The sequence below is a fragment of the Panulirus ornatus genome, chromosome 43 (genome assembly GCF_036320965.1).
Source record: "Panulirus ornatus isolate Po-2019 chromosome 43, ASM3632096v1, whole genome shotgun sequence".
Classification (NCBI taxonomy): Eukaryota; Metazoa; Arthropoda; class Malacostraca; order Decapoda; family Palinuridae; genus Panulirus; species Panulirus ornatus.
The window spans coordinates 11,649,925-11,675,513 of NC_092266.1; the positions used below are offsets into that span (position 1 = coordinate 11,649,925).

General features: G+C 40.5%; 1 protein-coding gene and 1 long non-coding RNA gene across 11 annotated transcripts in view; one reads left to right on the top strand and one right to left on the bottom strand.

Moving 5' to 3' along the window:
- Nucleotides 1-25,589, top strand: part of LOC139762316 (organic cation transporter protein-like) — a 346,799-nt gene that overhangs the window by 277,856 nt on the left and 43,354 nt on the right. For all 10 annotated transcript variants that reach the window (XM_071686947.1, XM_071686949.1, XM_071686950.1 and 7 more), the window contains 4 exons: nt 15,566-15,734; nt 17,238-17,370; nt 17,552-17,703; nt 17,981-18,115. In XM_071686947.1, the coding sequence (XP_071543048.1) occupies nt 15,566-15,734; nt 17,238-17,370; nt 17,552-17,703; nt 17,981-18,115 (589 nt within the window). The remainder of the gene's footprint in view (nt 1-15,565; nt 15,735-17,237; nt 17,371-17,551; nt 17,704-17,980; nt 18,116-25,589) is intronic.
- LOC139762318 (uncharacterized) lies at nt 17,977-19,227 on the bottom strand. The gene is made up of 2 exons (XR_011715692.1): nt 18,934-19,227; nt 17,977-18,130 (listed from the first exon to the last, which is right to left on the bottom strand). It is a non-coding gene; the product is annotated as an uncharacterized lncRNA (long non-coding RNA).

The window sequence follows — 25,589 nt, forward strand, 5'->3', positions numbered from 1 at the left end:
GAGTAAATGTGAATAAGAGCAAGGTAATTAGGTACAGTAGGGGTGAGGGTCAAGTCAATTGGGAGGTGAGTTTGAATGGAGAAAAACTGGAGGAAGTGAAGTGTTTTAGATATCTGGGAGTGGATCTGTCAGCGGATGGAACCATGGAAGCGGAAGTGGATCATAGGGTGGGGGAGGGGGCGAAAATTTTGGGAGCCTTGAAAAATGTGTGGAAGTCGAGAACATTATCTCGGAAAGCAAAAATGGGTATGTTTGAGGGAATAGTGGTTCCAACAATGCTGTATGGTTGCGAGGCGTGGGCTATGGATAGAGATGTGCGCAGGAGGATGGATGTGCTGGAAATGAGATGTTTGAGGACAATGTGTGGTGTGAGGTGGTTTGATCGAGTAAGTAACGTAAGGGTAAGAGAGATGTGTGGAAATAAAAAGAGCGTGGTCGAGAGAGCAGAAGAGGGTGTTTTGAAATGGTTTGGGCACATGGAGAGAATGAGTGAGGAGAGATTGACCAAGAGGATATATGTGTCGGAGGTGGAGGGAACGAGGAGAAGAGGGAGACCAAATTGGAGGTGGAAAGATGGAGTGAAAAAGATTTTGTGTGATCGGGGCCTGAACATGCAGGAGGGTGAAAGGAGGGCAAGAAATAGAGTGAATTGGAGTCATGTGGTATACAGGGGTTGACGTGCTGTCAGTGGATTGAAGCAAGGCATGTGAAGCGTCTGGGGTAAACCATGGAAAGCTGTGTAGGTATGTATATTTGCGTGTGTGGACGTGTGTATGTACATGTGTATGGGGGGGGGGGGTTGGGCCATTTCTTTCGTCTGTTTCCTTGCGCTACCTCGCAAACGCGGGAGACAGCGACAAAGTATAAAAAAAAAAAAAAAAAAATATATATATATATATATATATATATATATATATATATATATATATATATATATATATATATATATATATATATATAAGTAAATATGTGATAGAATATAAGAAAGTAAATTCTCGATTAATATGGGTAAAACTTAAAGTTGATGGAGAGAGATGGGTGATTATTGGTGCATATGCACCTGGGCATGAGAAGAAAGATCATGAGAGGCAAGTGTTTTGGGAGCAGCTGAATGAGTGTGTTAGTGGTTTTGATGCACGAGACCGGGTTATAGTGTTGGGTGATTTGAATGCAAAGGTGAGTAATGTGGCAGTTGAGGGAATAATTGATATACATGGGGTGTTCAGTGTTGTAAATGGAAATGGTGAAGAGCTTGTAGATTTATGTGCTGAAAAAGGACTGATGATTGGGAATACCTGGTTTAAAAAGCGAGATATACATAAGTATACTTATGTAAGTAGGAGTGATGGCCAGAGAGCGTTATTGGATTACGTGTTAATTGACAGGCGCGCGAAAGAGAGACTTTTGGATGTTAATGTGCTGAGAGGTGCAACTGGAGGGATGTCTGATCATTATCTTGTGGAGGCTAAGGTGAAGATTTGTATGGGTTTCCAGAAAAGAAGAGTGAATGTTGGGGTGAAGAGGGTGGTGAGAGTAAGTGAGCTTGGGAAGGAGACTTGTGTGAGGAAGTACCAGGAGAGACTGAGTACAGAATGGAAAAAGGTGAGAACAATGGAAGTAAGGGGAGTGGGGGAGGAATGGGATGTATTTAGGGAATCAGTGATGGATTGCGCAAAAGATGCTTGTGGCATGAGAAGAGTGGGAGGTGGGTTGATTAGAAAGGGTAGTGAGTGGTGGGATGAAGAAGTAAGAGTATTAGTGAAAGAGAAGAGAGAGGCATTTGGACGATTTTTGCAGGGAAAAAATGAAATTGAGTGGGAGACGTATAAAAGAAAGAGACAGGAGGTCAAGAGAAAGGTGCAAGAGGTGAAAAAAAGGGCAAATGAGAGTTGGGGTGAGAGAGTATCATTAGATTTTAGGGAGGATAAAAAGATGTTCTGGAAGGAGGTAAATAAAGTGCGTAAGACAAGGGAGCAAATGGGAACTTCAGTGAAGGGCGCAAATGGGGAGGTGATAACAAGTAGTGGTGATGTGAGAAGGAGATGGAGTGAGTATTTTGAAGGTTTGTTGAATGTGTTTGATGATAGAGTGGCAGATATAGGGTGTTTTGGTCGAGGTGGTGTGCAAAGTGCGAGGGTTAGGGAAAATGATTTGGTAAACAGAGAAGAGGTAGTAAAAGCTTTGCGGAAGATGAAAACCGGCAAGGCAGCAGGTTTGGATGGTATTGCAGTGGAATTTATTAAAAAAGGGGGTGACTGTATTGTTGACTGGTTGGTAAGGTTATTTAATGTATGTATGACTCATGGTGAGGTGCCTGAGGATTGGCGGAATGCGTGCATAGTGCCATTATACAAAGGCAAAGGGGATAAGAGTGAGTGCTCAAATTACAGAGGTATAAGTTTGTTGAGTATTCCTGGCAAATTGTATGGGAGGGTATTGATTGAGAGGGTGAAGGCATGTACAGAGCATCAGATTGGGGAAGAGCAGTGTGGTTTCAGAAGTGGTAGAGGATGTGTGGATCAGGTGTTTGCTTTGAAGAATGTATGTGAGAAATACTTAGAAAAGCAAATGGATTTGTATGTAGCATTTATGGACATGGAGAAGGCATATGATAGAGTTGATAGAGATGCTCTGTGGAAGGTATTAAGAATATATGGTGTGGGAGGCAAGTTGTTAGAAGCAGTGAAAAGTTTTTATCGAGGATGTAAGGCATGTGTACGTGTAGGAAGAGAGGAAAGTGATTGGTCTCAGTGAAAGTAGGTTTGCGGCAGGGGTGTGTGATGTCTCCATGGCTGTTTAATTTGTTTATGGATGGGGTTGTTAGGGAGGTGAATGCAAGAGTTTTGGAAAGAGGGGCAAGGATGAAGTCTGTTGGGGATGAGAGAGCTTGGGAAGTGAGTCAGTTGTTGTTCGCTGATGATACAGCGCTGGTGGCTGATTCATGTGAGAAACTGCAGAAGCTGGTGACTGAGTTTGGTAAAGTGTGTGAAAGAAGAAAGTTAAGAGTAAATGTGAATAAGAGCAAGGTTATTAGGTACAGTAGGGTTGAGGGTCAAGTCAATTGGGAGGTGAGTTTGAATGGAGAAAAACTGGAGGAAGTGAAATATTTTAGATATCTGAGAGTGGATCTGGCAGCGGATGGAAACATGGAAGCGGAAGTGGATCATAGGGTGGGGGAGGGGGCGAAAATTCTGGGAGCCTTGAAGAATGTGTGGAAGTCGAGAACATTATCTCGGAAAGCAAAAATGGGTATGTTTGAAGGAATAGTGGTTCCAACAATGTTGTATGGTTGCGGGGCGTGGACTATGGATAGAGTTGTGCGCAGGAGGATGGATGTGCTTGAAATGAGATGTTTGAGGACAATGTGTGGTGTGCGGTGGTTTGATCGAGTAAGTGACGTAAGGGTAAGAGAGATGTGTGGAAATAAAAAGAGCGTGGTTGAGAGAGCAGAAGAGGGTGTTTTGAAATGGTTTGGTCACATGGAGAAAATGAGTGAGGAAAGATTGACCAAGAGGATATATGTGTCGGAGGTGGAGGGAACGAGGAGAAGAGGGAGACCAAATTGGAGGTGGAAAGATGGAGTGAAAAAGATTTTGTGTGATTGGGGCCTGAACATGCAGGAGGGTGAAAGGAGGGCAAGGAATAGAGTGAATTGGATCGATGTGGTATACCGGGGTTGACGTGCTGTCAGTGGATTGAATCAAGGCATGTGAAGCGTCTGGGGTAAACCATGGAAAGCTGTGTAGGTATGTATATTTGCGTGTGTGGACGTATGTATATACATGTGTATGGGGGTGGGTTGGGCCATTTCTTTCGTCTGTTTCCTTGCGCTACCTCGCAAACGCGGGAGACAGCGACAAAGCAAAAAAAAAAAAAAAAAAAAAAAAAAAAAAATATATATATATATATATATATATATATATATATATATATATATATATATATTCACCACAAATATACACACGCAAATATACATACCTATACATCTCAACGTATATATATATATATATATATATATATATATATATATATATATATATATATATATATATATATATATATATATATATATATATATATAAATATATATATATATACACACACAGACATATACGTGTATACACATGTACATAATTCATACTGTCTGCCTTTATTCATTCCCATCGCCACCCCGCCACACATGATATAACAACCCCCTTCCCCCGCATGTGCGCGAGGCACCGCTAGGAAAAGACAACAAAGGCCACATTCGTTCACACTCAGTCTCTAGCTGTTAAGTATAATGCTCTGAAACCACAGCTCCCTTTCCACATCCAGGCCCCACAGAACTTTCCATGGTTTACCCCAGACGCTTCACACGCCCTGGTTCAATCCATTGACGGCATGTCGACCCCAGTATAATACATCGTTCCAATTCACTCTATTCCTTACACGCCTTTCACCCTCCTGCCTGTTCAGGCCCCGATCACTCAAAATCTTTTTCACTCCATCTTTCCACCTCCAATTTGGTCTCCCACTTCTCCTCGTTCCCTCCACCTCTGACACATATATCCTCTTGGTCATTCTTTCCTCCCTCATTCTCTCCATGTGACTAGATCATTTCAAAACACCCTCTTCTGCTCTCTCAACCACACTCTTTTTATTACCACACATCTCTCTTACCCTATTATTACTTACTCGATCAAACCACCTTACACCACGTATTGTCCTCAAACATCTCATTTCCAGCACATCCACCCTCCTCAGCACAATTCTATCTATAGCCCACGCCTAGCAACAAATTGTTATATTGTTATATTGGAACCACGGTTCCTTCAAACATACCCATTTTTGCTTTCCGAGATAATGTTCTCGACTTCCACACATTCTTCAACACTCCCAGAACTTTCGCCCCTTCCCCCACCCTATGATTCACTTCCGCTTGCTGATGCCAAATCCACTCCCAGATATCTAAAACACTTCACTTCCTCCAGTTTTTCTCCATTCATACATACTTCCCAATTGACTTGTCCCTCAACACTACTGTACCTAATAACATTGCTCTTATTCACATTTACTCTCAGCTTTCTTCATTCACACACTTTACCAAACTCAGTCACCAGCTTCTGCAGTTTCTCACACGAAATAGCCACCAGCGCTGTATCATCAGCGAACAACAACTGACTCACTTCCCAAGCCCTCTCATCCACAACAGACTGCATACTTGCCCCTCTCTCCAAAACTCTTGCATTCACCTCCCTAACAACCCCATCCATAAACAAATTAAACAGCCATGGAGACATCACACACCCCTGCTGCAAACCGACATTCATTGGGAACCAATCACTTTCCTCTCTTTCTACACGTACACATGCCTTACATCCTCGATAAAAACTTTTCACTGCTTCTAACAACTTGCCTCCCACACCATATATTCTTAGTACCTTCCACAGAGCATCTCTATCATCTCTTATCATATGCCTTCTCCAGGTCCATAAATGCTACATACAAATCCATTTGTTTTTCTAAGTATTACTCACATACATTTTTCAAAGCAAACACCTGATCCACACATCCTCTACCACTTCTGAAACCACACTGCTAACCAAACTCAGTCACCAGCTTCTGCAGTTTCTCACACAAATCAGCCATCAGCGCTGTATCATCAGCAAACAATAACTGACTCACTTCCCAAGCTTTCTCATCCACAACAGACTGCATGCTTGCCCCTCTTTCCAAAACTCTAGCATTCACCTCCCTAATAACCCTATCCATAAACAAATTAAACAACCATGGAGACATCACACACCCCTGCCGCAAACTAACATTCACTGAGAACCAATCACTTTCCTCTCTCCCTATACGTACGCATGCCTTACATCCTCGATAAAAACTCTTGACTGCTTCTAACAACTTGCCCCCACACCATATATTCTTAAAACCTTCCACAGAGCATCTCTGTCAACTCTATCATATGCCTTCTCCAGATCCATAAATGCTACAAACAAATCCATTTGCTTTTCTAAGTATTACTTGCATATATTTTTCAAAGCAAACACCTGATCCACACATTCTCTACCACTTTTGAAACCACACTGCCCTTCCCCAATCTGATGCTCTGTACATGCCTTCACCCTCTAAATCAATACCCTCCCATATAACTTACCAGGAATATTCAACAAACTAATACCTGTGTAATTTGAGCACTCACTTTTATCCCCTTTGCCTCTGTACTGTGGCACCATGCAAGCATTCCTCCAATCCTCAGGCACCACACCATGAGTCATACATACATTAAATAACCTTACCAACCAGTCAACAATACAGTCACCCCCTTTTTAATAAATGATACCATCCAAACCCGCTGCCTTGCCGGATTTCATCTTCCGCAAAGCTTTTACTACCTCTTCTCTGTTTACCAAATCATTCTCCCTAACCCTCTCACTATGCACACCACCTCGACCAAAACACCCTTTATCTGCCACTCTATCATCAAACACATTCAACAAACCTTCAAAATACTCACTCCATCTCCTTCTCACATCACCGCTATTTGTTATCACCTTCCCATTTGCTTCCTTCACTGATGCTCCCATTTGTTCCCTTGTCTTACACACTTTATTTACCTCCTTCCAAAACATCTTTTTACTCTCCCTAAAATTTAATGATACTCTCTCACCCCAACTCTCATTTGCCCTCTTTTTCACCTCTTGCACCTTTCTCTTGACCTCCTGCCTCTTTCTTTTATACATGTCCCACTCTTTTGCATTTTTTCACTGCAAAAATCGTCCAAATGCCTCTCTCTTCTCTTTCACTAATAATCTTACTTCTTCATCCCACCACTCACTACCCTTTCTAATCTGCCCACCTCCCACGCTTCTCATGCCATAAGCATCTTTTGTGCAAGCCATCACTGCTTCCCTAAATACATCCCATTCCTCCCCCACTCCTCTTACATCCATTGTTCTCACCTTTTTCCATTCTGTACTCAGTCTCTCCTGGTACTTCCTCACACAAGTCTCCTTCCCCAGCTCACTTACTCTCACCACTCTTTTCATCCCAACATTCTCTCTTCTATTCTGAAAACCTCTACAAATTTTCACCTTTGCCTCCACAAGATAATGATCAGACATCCCTCCAGTTGCACCTCTCAGCACATTAACATCCAAAAGTCTCTCTTTTGCACACCTATCAATTAACACGTAATCCATTAACGCTCTCTGGCCATCTCTCCTACTTACATACATATATAAGGCTTATGTGTATCTCTCTTTTTAAACCAGGTATTCCCAATCACCAGTCCTTTTTCAGCACATAGTTGTACAAGCTCTTCATCATTTCCATTTACAACACTGAACACCTCATGTACACCAATTATTCCCTCAACTGCCACATTACTCACCTTTGCATTCAAATCACCCATCACTATAACCAGGTCTCATGCATCAAAACTACTAACACTCTCACTCAGCTGCTCCCAAAACACTTGCCTCTCATGATCTTTCTTCTCATGCCCAGGTGCATATGCACCAATAATCACCCATCTCTCTCCATCCACTTTCAGTTTTACCCATATTAATCTAGAGTTTACTTTCTTACACTCTATCACATACTCCCACCACTCCTGTTTCAGAAGTAGTGCTACTCCTTCCCTTGCTCTTGTCTTCTCACTAACCCCTGACTTTACTCCCAAGACATTCCCAAACCACTCTTCTCCTCTACCCTTGAGCTTCGTTTCACTCAGAGCCAAAACATCTAGGTTCCTTTCCTCAAACATACTACCTGTCTCTCCTTTTTTCTCATCTTTGTTACATCCACACACATTTAGATGCCCCAATCGTAGCCTTCAAGGAGGACGAGCACTCCCTGCTTGACTCCTTCTTCTGTTTCCTCTTTTAGAAAGTTAGAATACAAGGAAGGGAGGGTTTCCAGCCCCCCGGTCCCGTCCCCTTTAGTCGCCTTCTACGACACGTGAGGAATGCGTGGGAAGTATTCTTTCTCCCCTATCCCCATATATTTTTTTTCTTTTTTTTTTGCCGCTGTCTCCCGCGTTTGCGAGGTAGCGCAAGGAAACAGACGAAAGAAATGGCCCAACCCACCCCCATACACATGTATGTACATACACGTCCACAAACGCAAATATACATACCTACACAGCTTTCCATGGTTTACCCCAGACGCTTCACATGCCCTGATTCAATCCACTGACAGCACGTTAACCCCGGTATACCACATCGATCCAATTCACTCTATTCCTTGCCCTCCTTTCACCCTCCTGCATGTTCAGGCCCCGATCACACAAAATCTTTTTCACTCCGTCTTTCCACCTCCAATTTGGTCTCCCACTTCTCCTCGTTCCCTCCACCTCCGACACATATATCCTCTTGGTCAATCTTTCCTCACTCATTCTCTCCATGCGCCCAAACCATTTCAAAACACCCTCTTCTGCTCTCTCAACCACGCTCTTTTTATTTCCACACATCTCTCTTACCCTTACGTTACATACTCGATCAAACCACCTCACACCACACATTGTCCTCAAACATCTCATTTCCAGCACATCCATCCTCCTGCGCACAACTCTATCCATAGCCCACGCCTCGCAACCATACAACATTGTTGGAACAACTATTCCTTCAAACATACCCATTTTTGCTTTCCGAGATAATGTTCTCGACTTCCACGCATTCTTCAAGGCTCCCAGGATTTTCGCCCCCTCCCCCATCCTATGATCCACTTCCGCTTCCATGGTTCCATCAGCTGCCAGATCCACTCCCACATATCTAAAACACTTTACTTCCTCCAGTTTTTCTCCTTTCAAACTTACCTCCCAATTGACTTGACCCTCAACCCTACTGTACCTAATAACCTTGCTCTTATTCACATTTACTCTTAACTTTCTTCTTTCACACACTTTACCAAACTCAGTCACCAGCTTCTGCAGTTTCTCACATGAATCAGCCACCAGCGCTGTATCATCAGCGAACAACAACTGACTCACTTCCCAAGCTCTCTCATCCACAACCGACTTCATTCTTGCCCCTCTTTCCAAAACTCTTGCATTCACCTCCCTAACAACCCCATCCATAAACAAATTAAACAACCATGGAGACATCACACACCCCTGCAGCAAACCTACATTCATGGAGAACCAATCACTTTCCTCTCTTCCTACACGTACACATGCCTTACATCCTCGATAAAAACTCTTCACTGCTTCTAACAACTTGCCTCCCACACCATATATTCTTAATACCTTCCACAGAGCATCTCTATCAACTTTATCATATGCCTTCTCCAGATCCATAACTGCTACATACAAATCCATTTGCTTTTCTAAGTATTTCTCACATACATTCTTCAAAGCAAACACCTGATCCACACATCCTCTACCACTTCTGAAACCACACTGCTCTTCTCCAATCTGATGCTCTGTACATGCCTTCACCCTCACAATCAATACCCTCCCATATAATTTACCAGGAATACTCAACAAACTTATACCTCTGTAATTTGAGCACTCACTCTTATCCCCTCTGCCTTATATATGTATATATATATATATATATATATATATATATATATATATATATATATATATATATATATATATATATATATATATATATATATTGGAAAGGATCACAATTTTGCGTGTGATCCAAATATTCCTATGAGTCCACGAGGAAAATGAAACACAAAAAGTTCCCAAGTGCACTTTCGTGTAATAATCACATCATCAGGGGAGACTCAAGAGGGAAATATAAGTCAGTTGATATACAATATGTGATTTTGGACAATCACATGTTTACCAAATATATATGGGATGTATTTAGGGAATCAGTGATGGATTGCGCAAAAGATGCTTGTGGCATGAGAAGAGTGGGAAGTGGGTTGATTAGAAAGGGTAGTGAGTGGTGGGATGAAGAAGTAAGATTATTAGTGGAAGAGAAGAGAGAGGCATTTGGACGATTTTTGCAGGGAAAAAATGCAATTGAGTGGGAGATGTATAAAAGAAAGAGACAGGAGGTCAAGAGAAAGGTGCAAGAGGTGAAAAAGAGGGCAAATGAGAGTTGGGGTGAGAGAGTATCATTAAATTTTAGGGAGAATAAAAAGATGTTCTGGAAGGAAGTAAATAAAGTGCGTAAGACAAGGGAGCAAATGAGAACTTCAGTGAAGGGCAGAAATGGGGAGGTGATAACAAGTAGTGGTGATGTGAGAAGGAGATGGAGTGAGTATTTTGAAGGTTTGTTGAATGTGTTTGATGATAGAGTGGCAGATATAGGGTGTTTTGGTCGAGGTGGTGTGCATAGTGAGAGGGTTAGGGAAAATGATTTGGTAAACAGAGAAGAGGTAGTAAATGCTTTGCGGAAGATGAAATCCGGCAAGGCAGCAGGTTTGGATGGTATTGCAGTGGAATCTATTGAAAAAGGGGGTGACTGTATTATTGACTGGTTGGTAAGGTTATTTAATGTATGTATGACTCATGGTGAGGTGCCTGAGGATTGGCGGAATGCGTGCATAGTGCCATTGTACAAAGGCAAAGGGGATAAGAGTGAGTGCTCAAATTACAGAGGTATAAGTTTGTTGAGTATTCCTGGTAGATTATATGGGAGGATATTGATTGAGAGGGTGAAGGCATGTACAGAGCATCAGATTGGGGAAGAGCAGTGTGGTTTCAGAAGTGGTAGAGGATGTGTGGATCAGGTGTTTGCTTTGAAGAATGTATGTGAGAAATACTTAGAAAAGCAAATGAATTTGTATGTAGCATTTATGGATCTTGAGAAGGCATATGATAGAGTTGATAGAGATGCTCTGTGGAAGGTATTAAGAATATATGGTGTGGGAGGCAAGTTGTTAGAAGCAGTGAAAAGTTTTTATCGAGGATGTAAGGCATGTGTACGTATAGGAAGAGAGGAAAGTGATTGGTTCTCAGTGAATGTAGGTTTGCTGCAGGGGTGTGTGATGTCTCCATGGTTGTTTAATTTGTTTATGGATGGGGTTGTTAGGGAGGTGAATGCAAGAGTTTTGGAAAGAGGGGCAAGTATGAAGTCTGTTGTGGATGAGAGAGCTTGGGAAGTGAGTCAGTTGTTGTTCGCTGATGATACAGCGCTGGTGGCTGATTCATGTGAGAAACTGCAGAAGCTGGTGACTGAGTTTGGTAAAGTGTGTGAAAGAAGAAAGTTAAGAGTAAATGTGAATAAGAGCAAGGTAATTAGGTACAGTAGGGTTGAGGGTCAAGTCAATTGGGAGGTAAGTTTGAATGGAGAAAAACTGGAGGAAGTAAAGTGTTTTAGATATGTGGGAGTGGATCTGGCAGCGGATGGAACCATGGAAGCGGAAGTGGATCATAGAGTGGGGGAGGGGGCGAAAATCCTGGGAGCCTTGAAGAATGTGTGGAAGTCGAGAACATTATCTCGGAAAGCAAAAATGGGTATGTTTGAAGGAATAGTGGTTCCAACAATGTTGTATGGTTGCGAGGCGTGGGCTATGGATAGAGTTGTGCGCAGGAGGATGGATGTGCTGGAAATGAGATGTTTTAGGACAATGTGTGGTGTGAGGTGGTTTGATCGAGTAAGTAACGTAAGGGTAAGAGAGATGTGTGGAAATAAAAAGAGCGTGGTTGAAAGAGCAGAAGAGGTTGTTTTGAAATGGTTTGGGCACATGGAGAGAATGAGTGAGGAAAGATTGACCAAGATGATATATGTGTCGGAGGTGGAGGGAACGAGAAGTGGGAGACCAAATTGGAGGTGGAAAGATGGAGTGAAAAAGATTTTGTGTGATCGGGGCCTGAACATGCAGGAGGGTGAAAGGAGGGCAAGGAATAGAGTGAATTGGACCGGGTTGACGTGCTGTCAGTAGATTGAATCAGGGCATGTGAAGCGTCTGGGGTAAACCATGGAAAACTGTGTAGGTATGTATATTTGCGTGTGTGGACGTATGTATATACATGTGTATGGGGGTGGGTTGGCCATTTCTTTCGTCTGTTTCCTTGCGCTACCTCGCAAACGCGGGAGACAGTGGAAAAAAAAATAAATATATATTTATACTATTCGCTATTTCCCACGTTAGTGATGGGAATGAATAAAGGCAGACATTATAAATTATGCACATGTGTACTTATGGATATGTCTGTGTGTATATATATATGTATACGTTGAGATGTATAGGTATGTATATTTGCGTGTGTGCACGTGAATGTATATACATGTGAATGTGGATGGGTTGGGCCATTCTTTCGTCTGTTTCCTTGTGCTACCTTGCTAACGTGGGAGACAGCAACAAAGAAAAATAAATATAAATAAATATATATAACTACTGTTTTCCTTGTTGGCGAGGTAGCACCAGGAACATACGAAGAAAGGCTTCATCCTCTTACATCGATTCTCTAGTTGTCATATGTAATGCACCGAAACCACAGACCTTTCCATGGTTAACCCTGGTTGCTTCACATGCCCTGTTTCAGTACTCTAACAGCAGTGTTGACACTTATGTACCACCTCATTCCAAATTACCATATCCTGTGCATACCTTTCGCCTTTCTGCAAGTTCATACCCCAATCACTCAAAATCTTTTTCACTCCATCCTTGCATTTCCAATTTTGTCTTCCCATTTTCCTTGTTCCCTCCACTTCTCACACACATATCCTATTTGTCGACCTTCTTCTCTCATTCCCTCCATAAGAGTAAACCATTTTAACACACCTTCTTCAGCTCTATCAACCAAACCCTTTTTATTACCACACATCTCTCTTACTCTTTCATTACTTACTAGATGACACCACATATTGTCCTCAAACATTTTTATTTCCGACATATCCACCCTCCTCTGCACTGCCATATCTGTAGTCCATGCCTCACATCCATATGATATTGTTGAGACTACTATACCTTTAAACATGCTCATTTTTGCCTTTTCAGGTATATAAAACTCTTCACTTCCTCCAGTTTTTCTCCATTCAAACTCACACCCCAGCTAACCTATCCCTCAACCCAAATAAGTTTGATTTATTGACGTTTGCTCTTGACTTCTCCTTTCACACACTCATTTAAACTTTGCCACTAGTTTCTCTACAGTTTCCCAATTGAATCAGCCACCAGTGCTGTGTCATTAGCAAACAAGACTGACCCACTTCTCAGGCCCTCTCATCCCCTACAGACTGCATAATCGCCCCTCTGTCCAGTACTCTGGCATATACCTCCCTCATTATTATATCCATACACAAGATAAACAACCATAGTGACATCACGCACCCTTTCTCTAGAACAACCTTCACTTGGAGCCATTCCCACTCCTCTTTTAGTACTCGTACACATGCTTTTACACCCTCAGTAAAAACTTCTCTATTTTTAGCAGCTTTCTTCTCACACCCTCAAGACCTTCCACATGGCATCTCTATCATCCCCACCATATACTTTCTGCAGATCTGTAAATGCCTCATACTAATCCATCTATTTCTCTGAAGTATTTCTCATACACATTCTTTAAAGCAAACACCTGATCTGGACATTCTCTGGCACTTCTGGTTCACACTGCTCTCCCCCACAATCACTACCATCCCATATAAATTACCAGGTATTCTCAGAACTTATTCCTCTTTAGTTTGAACACTTACCTTTATCCCCCTTTCCTTCATGCTATGGCTTTATACATGCCTTTCACCTGTCTTCAGGCACCTCACCATGATCCATATGTACATCGAAAATCCTAACTATCCCAACAGCAAGACAGTTACCTCTTCTTTTCTCTTATAGATTCAACTGCAGTATTATCCAGTCTAGCCTTCTTGCCACATTTCATCTTATGTAAGGCTTTCACCCAACCACTCTCCATAACTCTCTCACTTTGCATACCAACTCGACCCAAACACCCTACTTCTGCCATCCTATTATCAAACACGTTCAACAGTCTGTCAAAATACTCACTCCTCCTCCATTCAACACTTACCTTGATCACCTTTGCATTTATACAATGGCATTAAATATATGCATTCCACCGGTCCCCAGGGACCTCACTATGAGACATACATACATTGAAATCTTGACTAACCATTCAGCAACACAATCACTCCTTTTCTTAAAAAATTCAACTGCAATACCATCCACTTGAGCCATGTTGCCACATTTCATCTTGCATACTTTCACCCCCTCTTCTCTCTTCACCAAACTACTCCCCATGACTTTCTCACTTTGCATACCACACTGACCCAAATACTCTGTGTCTGCCCCCTCATCATCAAACACATTCAACAGTCCTTCAGAATGCTCACTACATTTCCTTCTCACTTCATCAGTACCTTTTATCACTTTCCCTTTTGCCCCTTCATCAATGTTCCTATTTGTTTTCTTGTTTTTCACTTACTATTAGCCTCCTTCCAAAAATCTTATTCTCCCTAAAGTTTAGTGATATTTGCTCATTTTAGCTCTCATTTTCCTTCTTTTTCAAGCCCTCCACCTTCCTTGTGACCTGCTGCTTTCTGTTATACATCTCCCAGTCATTTGCACTCTTTCTTTGTAAGTATTGCTCAAATGCCTTCCTTTTTGTCTTTCACTAGCATCTTTACTTTTTCATTCCACCACTCACTGCCCTTTCTAATCTAGCCACCTCACACCTCTCACATGCCACATGCATATCTCGCACATGTTAAGACTGCTTCCTCAGCTCACATATCGGGACTGCTTCTTTAGATACCTTTCATTCCTATCCCTCTCCCTTTGCTTCATTAACTCACCTTTTGCCTTTCTACACTCAATTTCTCCTGGTATTTCTTCATGCAAGTCTCTTTTTCTAAGCTCACTTACTCTCACTACTCTCCTCTTACCGATATAGTTTCCTCTTTTCCTAAAACTGCCATGAATCTTCACCTTCACTTTCACAAAATAGTGATCAAACATCTCACCAGCTGCACCTCTCAGCACATATGAATCCAAAGATCTTTCTTTTACATGCCTATCAGTTATTATGTAATTCAGTATTGCCTGCTGACCATCTTTCCTATTTGTATACATAAACTTTCATATTTTCTTTCTTTCATACTTGATCACCGTTTCCTGTGCTAGCAAGGTAGCACATGGAACAGATGAAGAAAGGCCACATCTGCTCCCACAGACCTTTCCATGGTTAACCCCAGACGCTTCACGGGCCCTGGTTCAGTCCATCGACAGCAAGTTGACCCCAGCACACCACATCATTGCTGTTCTCTCTTTCTGCATGTTCAGGCTCCAGTCGTTCAAAATCGTTTTCACTTCATCCTACCATCTCCAATTTGGTTTCCCCATTTTCCTTGTTCTCTCGGCTCCTGATGCATAAATCCTCATTCTCTCCATATGTCCAGACAGTTTCAGCATGCCCTCCTCTATTCTCATAGCCACACTCTTTGTATAACCATACATCTCTCTTAGCCTTTCATTACTCACTCAGTCAAACCACCTCACACCACTTGTTGTCCTCATACATTTTACTTTTATATATTCAAAAATTGCTGTTTAGAAAACATCCGCTTTTGGTTAGCTGATGCATCTTCATCTGTGTTGATATGGCCTGGTTCGTTTTAGATTATTCTGTTAATTTTTTTTCTCTCATCAGCTGTTGAATTCATTGGTGCCAAGTGGCGAACATTCTGTGGAATCATCATTGAAGTGCCCTTTGCTTTGGGAGAAGCAATGACTGGAGTCTTGGCCATTTTCATCAGGGAGTGGCGTTGGCTTCAGGTTGCTGTAACTGCACCAGCATTTCTACTCATCGCTTACATGTGGTACATATACACAAATGTTTTTCAAATTAATAGCTAAGTAATATTTGGTTTTTCTGTACTTTATTTGATTTTCATTTTTGACATGAAATGATAGCTTTGTAGTTGAGACAGTCAGTTAATCTCATTTCTCTGTGTTGGTTATTAATTTTCTTTTACACATCTTTAAAAATTTCAGCATGTTTTGTGAGTTAATTTGTACTGAATATAAGGCATTTGCTTAAAAGTGGACTTGTAGTGTACTACATCTTGACTTTTATTGTGGTAATAGGTGAAATGTGACTGAAAGAGCAGGTGTTGAATATTTATACTGTTAGAAGTATTGGCATCATATTTGATATTATTAGAGGATGAAGTATAGGAGATGGAAGTACAAACTTATGTAAGGGAAATTTATAGAATTGTGGAGCAAGGCAATTAAAGATAATTTGCAAAAATTATACGGGGGTACGAAAAGAAATGACAAGGAAAGATTGAAAAAAGAATGTATATCGTTGTCCTGTGTTCATGCTTTATAAACATTTGCAGTGGCGGAAAGGTTCCAAATTGAAGGCAGAATAGTGGAAGTTAGATGTATTATTATATGCAGATGACTGATTTCATAGTCACTATCATCTGTATATAACAGTACATCTATTTTGGCGAATGGTACTGTAGAAGTTGTGAAACTGAGGAGTCTGGGTAGCAAAAAGGATATAGGACTTGAAATCAATTAAAGTAAGATAACTTTGTTGTGGAATGTATGCTGAAATAGACAGAAAGTAGATTCAGAGTCAGGAAGATTCAGTAGGGACAGTGAAGTGGTGATATTGGACACCATAATTGAAAAGAAAGATCAATGAAGATCAGGTGGAGTCCTAAACTATGAGTACCAATGACAAGAGTTAGCCATTATGGTAGGAAAGGTTAATCGAGTAAGAAATGGTAGTGTAAGAGAGAGATATGGTAGTTAGAAGGTGGTTGGGAGATTTGAAAAGGATGTGTTGAAGTGGCTTGGACATATGGAGAGAATGAGTTAGGCAGGACTGACAAAGAGGGTATGTGTGTCAGAAGTGGAGGGAGCAAGAAGAAGGATACTAAGGACTAGATGAAAGGATGGAGTGAAAGATACTTTTACGTTTGGGGCCTGAACATGCATGAGGGTACAAGGTGTGCATGGGATAGAGCAGATTGGAGCAGTGTTGAATACTGGAACAACACTCTATCAGTGGATTGAAATAGGGCATATGAAGCAGTAAGGGGAAACTTTTTGCTCTGTGTTTCATATTTGGACATTCCAGTACTAACTGTTAGTTACTCTTGGAGGTTACAGGGTGGACTGGCATCAGCTAGTTGTTGCAAGAATCATGGCAGTTGTGATTTATCTACATTGTATATAATAGCTATCATTTGTTGTTAAGCATTTTTCATTTGATATCAGGTTCAACACAGATTGGATGGGAAGCCAAAGCTTTATGTGTCTTAGCTCTATCTTTGTGTACAAACCCCCTCTTTTTTTCACTCTAGGATAATGCCTGAGAGTGTTCGTTGGTTAGTATCTCAAGGTCGTAAGGATGATGCCATCAAGATCATCAAGAAAGCTGCTAAGGTCAATGGTGTTGAAGTTCCCAAACATCTCCTGGAAGATACTAACATGGAGGTATTCTTTCTCTCATGAGTTATTATGTATGTGCTATTCTTTTCCAGCTTTATTAAGTATGGATTGTTTATTAGATTTTGTAACCATTTTAGTTTTTCTGACCATTGTATTGTTTAAAGATAATGCTCAGATTGGAGCCCTTTTCTGGTGTACATGCATAATAGTTGTTCTCTTTGCACAGATTTCAACTATTGATGGAACTATATCTGTGGCTAGCAGCAAAGCTGAACTGGTGAAGGATGATAAATCTGGAAATAAGCCTAGCAAGACTGTTCTTGATCTTTTGAAGACCCCAAATATGAGGAACCGGTCCTTGAATATGTTTTATTGCTGGTGAGTTAGAAAAGAGAATGTTTTAGATTCACCTCATTTCTAGATATATTAGATTCACTTTTTAGTGTGAAAACAAATAAAACAGTGTAAAGATACTTTAGATTTACAACCTCTTTTGATTGGATGAAAACTTACAAAAAAGATTGAGGAAATGCACTAATGAATGCACTGATTAGTTTGTACATTAATCAGTTATTCTTCTACTAACATGAGGAATATGTTATTAGGAACAGATAATTATGTTGTTCTCAAAGTAATGATCTTTCCTGATTGGCAGGGCTGTCTGCACTTTGGTATATTATGGTCTGTCATCCAACTCTGGAAATCTTGGTGGTAACATCTTTATCAACTTCATCGCGACCATGCTGATTGAAATTCCATCATACGTCTTCTCCTATCTTGTCCTTGACAGGTAATGTCTTCTCTCCTGGGGGTGGTTAAGGGGAAGCATATGACTAAACTAGACGAAAACTCTTAATGACCTAAAATAAAAGACTAATTTAAATTGAATATCTTTTAGCAGTATCTCTGGAAGTGCTATTCCTTGGAATTCAGAGATAAATTTTTTTTACTGCAGACTCATGTATTGATATTCATTACTTTCATCATAAACATTTGAAATTTACAATAAGATCATAGAACATCAGTAATGTATTACTCCTTTGCTACTTTTAGCGTGATGCCCATCGTTAAAATTTGTCCTTTTCTTGGAAACACTGATTGACCTACCATTAATTTAGTTAGGTATTCTCAGCTTGATTATCATAGTGCTTATAAATGACATAATTGCCAATACCTAATGACCAGTGTTGAGAGATGGTAGTATTTCATTTCCATCAACAGAAATGCACTTACGTTTAAAGTTTGAATGTTTAGATATCTAAGTTTTATTTATTATAATAGAAATATCACCAGAATTTTCATCTAGTCAAGAAATATACATTTTGAATATGGAATATGGCAAATAGTATGCAAGCAAGAAGAATATGGAAGGTTTAACCTTAGTGGAAATTATTATGATTTTTAATGTCCTTCTTAGCAAAGTAAGCTAAATTACATGATTAAGCAGTTTTCATCAGATGACTTACAAAATTTTAATACAATAACTTCATTGTATCGGGACATATGATATGTATCTGAATTATGTTGATATATTTCCTACCCTAGGACAAGTCTTATAAGAATAATATAAAAAGCATTTCCTCTCTAGGTATTAAAACGGTTATATACCCTGAGTAGAGTATATCTCCCAGGATTTTGTCCATTTTTTTCTGCCACGATATCCATAAGGGTAGCTAATGCTCATTTATAGAGATCCAGTAACCTTACAGCAACTCGCCCATCTCTTTGACTTCATTGGTACAGTGGTGTCACTTGGGCAACAACTCTCATCATTTGATTGTTTTCTGCAGTGCAAATCTGTTGACAGTTGCTTCTGTACCCCTTTAGTTTAAGAGGTATTGGATTCTGTACTTTCATTTGTTTCATTGATACAAATTTTGAGGTTTTTTTGTGTTTTAGGGAAAGAAGGATGTGCAATTCTGCCATCACCAAGAATGTGGGAAGGTGTTACAGAGCATGGATGGAATGGATCAAGAACAGTGTGGGTGAAAGGAAAGATTGGGTATGTGTATATGGACATACGAGGTAAGGATGAATTGAAGCTTGTCTGGAGAAATTTGAATGACTGTATAAATGGTTTTGAGAATGAGAGAAATGTGGTTGTATTGGATGATATGAGTGCAGAAGTGTGATGTGATGAAATTGGTGAGATAGTTGGTAAATGGGGAGTGCCTGAAGTAAATGAGAATGGAAGTTATCACATGGAATTTGTGCTGAGAGGGGTTTATTCCTTGCAAACACATTTTTTCAGCACAAGATGATCCACAGATATAGATGAATGAGGAATGATGGAGGAGAAGTGCAAAAAGCTTTGATTGACTATGTGTTTGTGGATGAAAGATTGAGAAAGGCCATGCTAGATACTAGATTTGTAAGAAGTTTCTTTGTATACTCTGACCATTTTGCAGGTCTTGTGGGGATGGGGATCAGGGAGAAGTGGAGGGTATAGTGTAAGGAAGAATTGAGAGGTAATAGTGTTGGCACGCAAGAAGACGAATCAGAAAGAAAGTGCAGGGAGGAGTATGAAAGGAAGGTAACTGTAAGCTTAGATGGAAGTGTAGTGAATGAAGGGATGCAGTCATGTGTGAATGTGGTGTTTATGATATTTTGTTTAGAGAAATACAGTTAAAGGTTGTAGAGTTAGTAGTTAGATACAAGGTCATGAGATATAGGAGTAAAAAGGGCAATGCATGGTGGACAGAAGAGATTAGAAATGCTGTGGAAGAGAAGAAAAAGACATATGGTAGATTGCTCGTTAGGAATGTATTAGTGAAAGTTCAGCAAAAGAGGAAGGAAAAATATGAAATATGAAGCAGGATGTTAAGAAGCTGATAGAGGAAAGCAAATGAAGAGTAGATGAAGATTTTGAAAGAAAGTTAAGTGAAAAGTTTCAGAATAATAAGAAATCTGTCCTGGAGGGAGGTGAAAAAGAAATGAGGTGAATGCAAGAGTGGAAATGTTTATGTGATAAGTAAGGAAGGGGAGTTGCTGAATCAAAAGGAGGAAGTGAAAGGAAGATGGAAAGAGTATTTTAAAGAACTGATGAATGTGGGAAAAAGGGAGGCAGCAGTTGTCACATGCATGGGTATGGAGTATGGAAGGAAGAGGATACAAGTGCAAGGGCCTATAGCAAAACGGGAGGTAAGATGGGCAATAATGAGGCTGAAGGTAGGAAAGGCACCTGGAATGGATGTGACTATGGCTGAAATGCTGAAGTATGGAGGAGAAAGTGTGATAGAGTGGATGCATCTGATATGGAGACAGAATTTTGTGCCTGAGGATTGGGTGAAAGCTATTATTGTTCCTTTATTCAAAGGAAAAGGTGCTAAGGATATATGTAGCAATCATAGGGGAATAAGTCTATTAAGTGTACCAGGAAAAATGTATGCAAGAATGTTAATTGATAAAGCGTTGGAAGTGATGGAATGCAGAATAAGTGAAGAGCAATGAAGTTTTAGGAAAGGTAGGGGATGTGTTGATCAGTTTTTTATGGTAAAGATGACTGTGGAAAAGTATTCCATGAGAGATAAGAAGCTGTATGCAGCTTTTATGGATCTGGAGAAAGCGTATGACAGAGTCCAGTGGGATGCTATATGATAGATAAGTGAAAAAATTTAATAAAATAAAATAAAGATATATATTATTATTATTATTATTTTTTTCTTTTTCATACTGTTCGCCATTTCCCGCATTAGCGAGGTAGAGTTAAGAACAGAGGACTGGCCCTTAGAAGGAATATCCTCACCTGGCCCCCTTCTCTGTTCCTTCTTTTGGAAAATTAAAAAAAAACGAGAGGGGGAGGATTTCCAGCCACCCACTCCCTCCCCTTTTAGTCACCTTCTACGACACTCAGGGAATACGTGGGAAGTATTCTTTCTCCCCTGTGGCCTTTCTTATCTTTTCCTAGCGCTACCTCATGCACATTCGGGGGAAGGAGTTGTCATTTCATGTGTGGCGGGGTGGCGACAGGAATGAATAAGGGCAGACAGTATGGATTATGTACATGTGTATATATGTATATGTCTGTGTGTGTGTATATATATGTATACGTTGAGATGTATAGGTATGTATATGTGTGTGTGTGGACGTGTATGTATATTCATGTGTATGTGGGTGGGTTGGGCCATTCTTTCGTCTGTTTCCTTGCGCTACCTCGCTAACGTGGGAGACAGCGACAAAGTATAATAAATAATGAATAAAATATATATATATATATATATATATATATATATATATATATATATATATATATATATATATATATATATATATATATATCTTTTTTTTTTAATATTCACCATTTCCCACATTAGTGAGGTAGCGTTAAGAACAGAGGACTGAGCCTTTGAGGGAAATCCTCTCTTGGCCCCCTTTTCTGCTCCTTCTTTTGGAAGATTAAAAACGATAGGGAAGGATTTCCAGCCCCCTGCTCCCTCCCCTTTTAGTCGCCTTCTACGACACGCAGGGAATGCGAAGGAAGTATTCTTTTTCCCTTATCCTCAGGGATTGTGTATATGGTATTGGAGGGTATTGCAGTGGAATTTATTAAAAAAGGGGGTGACTGTGTTGTTGACTGGTTGGTGAGGATATTCAGTGTATGTATGGCTCATGGTGAAGTGCCTGAGGATTGGCAGAATGCATGCATAGTGCCAATGTACAGAGGTAAAGGGGATAAAGGTGAGTGTTCAAATTACAGAGGTATAATTTTGTTGAGTATTCCTGGGAAATTATATGGGAGGGTATTGGTTGAGAGGGTCAAGGCATGTACAGAGCATCAGATTAGGGAAGAGCAGTGTGGTTTCAGAAGTGGTAGAGGATGTGTGGATCAGGTGTTTGCTTTGAAAAATGTATGTGAGAAATACTTAGAAAAACAAATGGATTTGTATGTAGCATTTATGGACCTCGAGAAGGCATATGATAAGAGATGATAAAGATGCTCTGTGGAAGGTACTAAGAATATATGGTGTGGGAGGCAAGTTGTTAGGAGCAGTGAAAAGTTTTTATCGAGGATGTAAGGCATGTGTACGTGTAGAAAGAGAGGAAAGTGATTGGTTCCCAATGAATGTCGGTTTGCAGCAGGGGTGTGTGATGTCTCCATGGCTGTTTAATTTGTTTATGGATGGGGTTGTTAGGGAGGTGAATGCAAGAGTTTTGGAGAGAGGGGCAAGTATGCAGTCTGTTGTGGATGAGAGGGCTTGGGAAGTGAGTCAGTTGTTGTTTGCTGATGATACAGCGCTGGTGGCTATTTCGTGTGAGAAACTGCAGAATCTGGTGACTGAGTTTGGTAAAGTGTGTGAAAGAAGAAAGCTGAGAGTAAATGTGAATAAGAGCAAGGTTATTAGGTACAGTAGGGCTGAGGGACATGTTAATTGGGAGGTAAGTTTGAATGGAGAAAAACTGGAGGAAGTGAGGTGTTTTAGATATCTGGGAGTGGATTTGGCAGCAGATGGAATCATGGAAGCGGGAATGAGTCACAGGGTGGGGGAGGGGGTGAAAGTTCTGGGAGCATTGAAGAATGTGTGGAAGTCGAGAACACTATCTCGGAAAGCAAAAATGGGCATGTTTGAAGGAATAGTGGTTCCAACAATGTTATATGGTTGCAAAGCGTGGGCTATAGATAGGGTTGTGTGGAGGAGGATGGATGTGTTGGAAATGAGATGTTTTAGGACAATATGTGGTGTGAGATGATCTGATTGAGTAAGTAATGAAAGGGTAAGAGAGATGTGTGGTTATAAAAAGAGTGTGGGTGAGAGAGCAGAAGAGGGTGTATTGAAATGGTTTGGTCTCATGGAGAGAATCAGTGAGGAAAGATTGACGAAGAGGATATATGTGTCAGAGGTGGAGGGAACGAAAAGTGGGAGACCAAACTGGAGGTGGAAGGATGGAGTGAAAAAGATTTTGAGCGATCGGGGCCTGAACATGCAGGAGGGTGAAAGGTATGCAAGGAATAGAGTGAACTGGAACGATGTGGTATACCGGGGTCAACATGCTGTCAGTGGATTGAACCAGGGAATGTGAAGCATCTGGGGTAAACTATGGAAAGTTTTGTGGGGCCTGGACGTGGAAAGGGAGCTATGGTTTCGGTGCATTATACATGGCAGCTAGAGACTGAGTGTGAACAAATGTGGCCTTTGTTGTCTTTTCCTAGTGCTACCTCGTGCACACGCGGTGGGAGGGGGTGCCATTTCATGTGCGGCAAGGTGGTGTTGGGAATGGATGAAGGCAGCATGTATGAGTATGTACATGTTTATATATGTATATGTCTGTGTATGCATATGTATGTTTATATTGAAATGTATAGGTATGTATATGTGCATATGTGAGCATTTATGCACATACTTTGAATATGGAGGGAGAAAGATTGGAAGCAGTGAGAATTTTAAGTATTTAGGAACTGTCTTGGGTGAGTTTGGTTGTATGGGAATGAGAGATAATGGAGAGAGTGGTAGAGGGTAGAGAAGTCATTGGGTCCTTTAATAGAGTAATGAAGGTTAAAGTTGTAAGTATGGAAGTGAAAAGAGGACTAAGTGATGACATAGTCCTCCCAACCCTAACCTATATAGCTGAAACATGGCCATAGAATGAGTCACAGAGGTCATAAATCCAGGCTTTGTTAATGAGCTGTTTGAGAAGAGCAGGTGATGTGACTAGATGGAATGAAGAAGGAAATGAAGGGATACATGAGAGATGCGGTTTGGCAGGGAATGCAAAGGGAATGAATTGTGGAATGGTAGAATGAGTGAAGCAATACTTTGAGATGGTTTGGTCATATGGAAAGAATGCAAGACCAGGAGTCTACAAGGAGAGTGTATGATAGTACAACTGAAGGAGTTATTGTGAAAGGAATACCACCTATGACATTTGCAAATAGGATGGAGGAATACTGGAGGGAGAGAAATGGTGGAAGAATGCATGGGATGGTGTATGCAAGAGAGGCATATAAGGACAGGGGTCAGTGAGGACTCTTTTGGTGTGGCCACCCCTTTATGGGAGTTCCTGGAGGGAATGGGCATCAGAGATATAGATATATATATAGTAAATGAGTGTTCCTTGGCTTTGCCTCCAAAAGGTTACAGTGTGAGTGGAAAGTCACCTCTGGCAATCCTCTGTCATCATCTAACTTCTTGCTCTAGAGGAGACTACATTTTCCTGCTACTGGAAGAAGTGCAGCCTTGGGTCGCAGGAACCTTTAGTAAGAGGTTGTGGGTAATACCAGGAATCTTTCCTAGAAAGTGGTCCAGGAGTAATTATATTTAAGATGAAAAATGAATGTAGTGTAAATGAAATGGCCTTGATCAGGACATTCAGTTGCCCATGCCCTTTCAGCTTAGATAAAGGTAATAGGCAGACTTCTGTTGGTGGTTATTGATATCAGTTGCTGGCTGGGAGATGCTTCCTGGATGACTGCATCAGTGATATTGCAGGCCTTGGTAAGTTTCTGTATGGTTGTTGGGTCTCTAACAACAAGCATTAGCTTGTGTCATAGATATCATGATGATTAAATGGATGTTAAATAATATTTGAATCTCTTTAGTAGGTGTTGTCTCTTTAATGCTCATGGGGTTCTGCATGCAGTAAAGAAATAGAACTTCATATTTCAAAAGCAAGATTTCTTGTCTAGTGTGAAATTTCGACACATTTGCAATTAAATGTTGTCATAGGTATGCTTCTTTTTAAAGCTGAAGCAACCATGGATATTCTAAGCATTCTTACTTGAATAAGAATCAACATGTCATCTTATTTCCACAGTTTTTGTAAGCCTATTTTTAGTTTTGCTGTTTGAGAATAGTCTTGACTTATGTACCATAAAATAATATAATTAAAAATGCAATAGTTATGATTGAGTAGCTAACTGTATATATCTGATCAGATATTACAGGTACAGAACACAGAATCATGAATAATATCTCTGAATGCTAAATTTACTAAATTTACGCATAAAGAGTGTGTACAGTAAAAGTCTCCATTTATCATCAGAGTAAATTTGTATGGTTATAGCATATGACTTGATAAATGTATGAGACATTCAGATATTGTCATGCATAGCCTTATCCTGAAGATGCCATTGGGCCTTAATGTTTCAGAAAAGGTAGTTCATAATCAGTAGGGACTACATGGTGTTAAGGAATTTATGACTTCTCTTTAGTCCAGTGGCTAAATGCACTGTTTAAGTTTGAGATTTATATACTTGTTTAGCTATTAGTGTCTCACCAATGAGTAGGGCTCGCAGGAATCCTCATGCCAAGGTCCCAGATGTTTTCTGG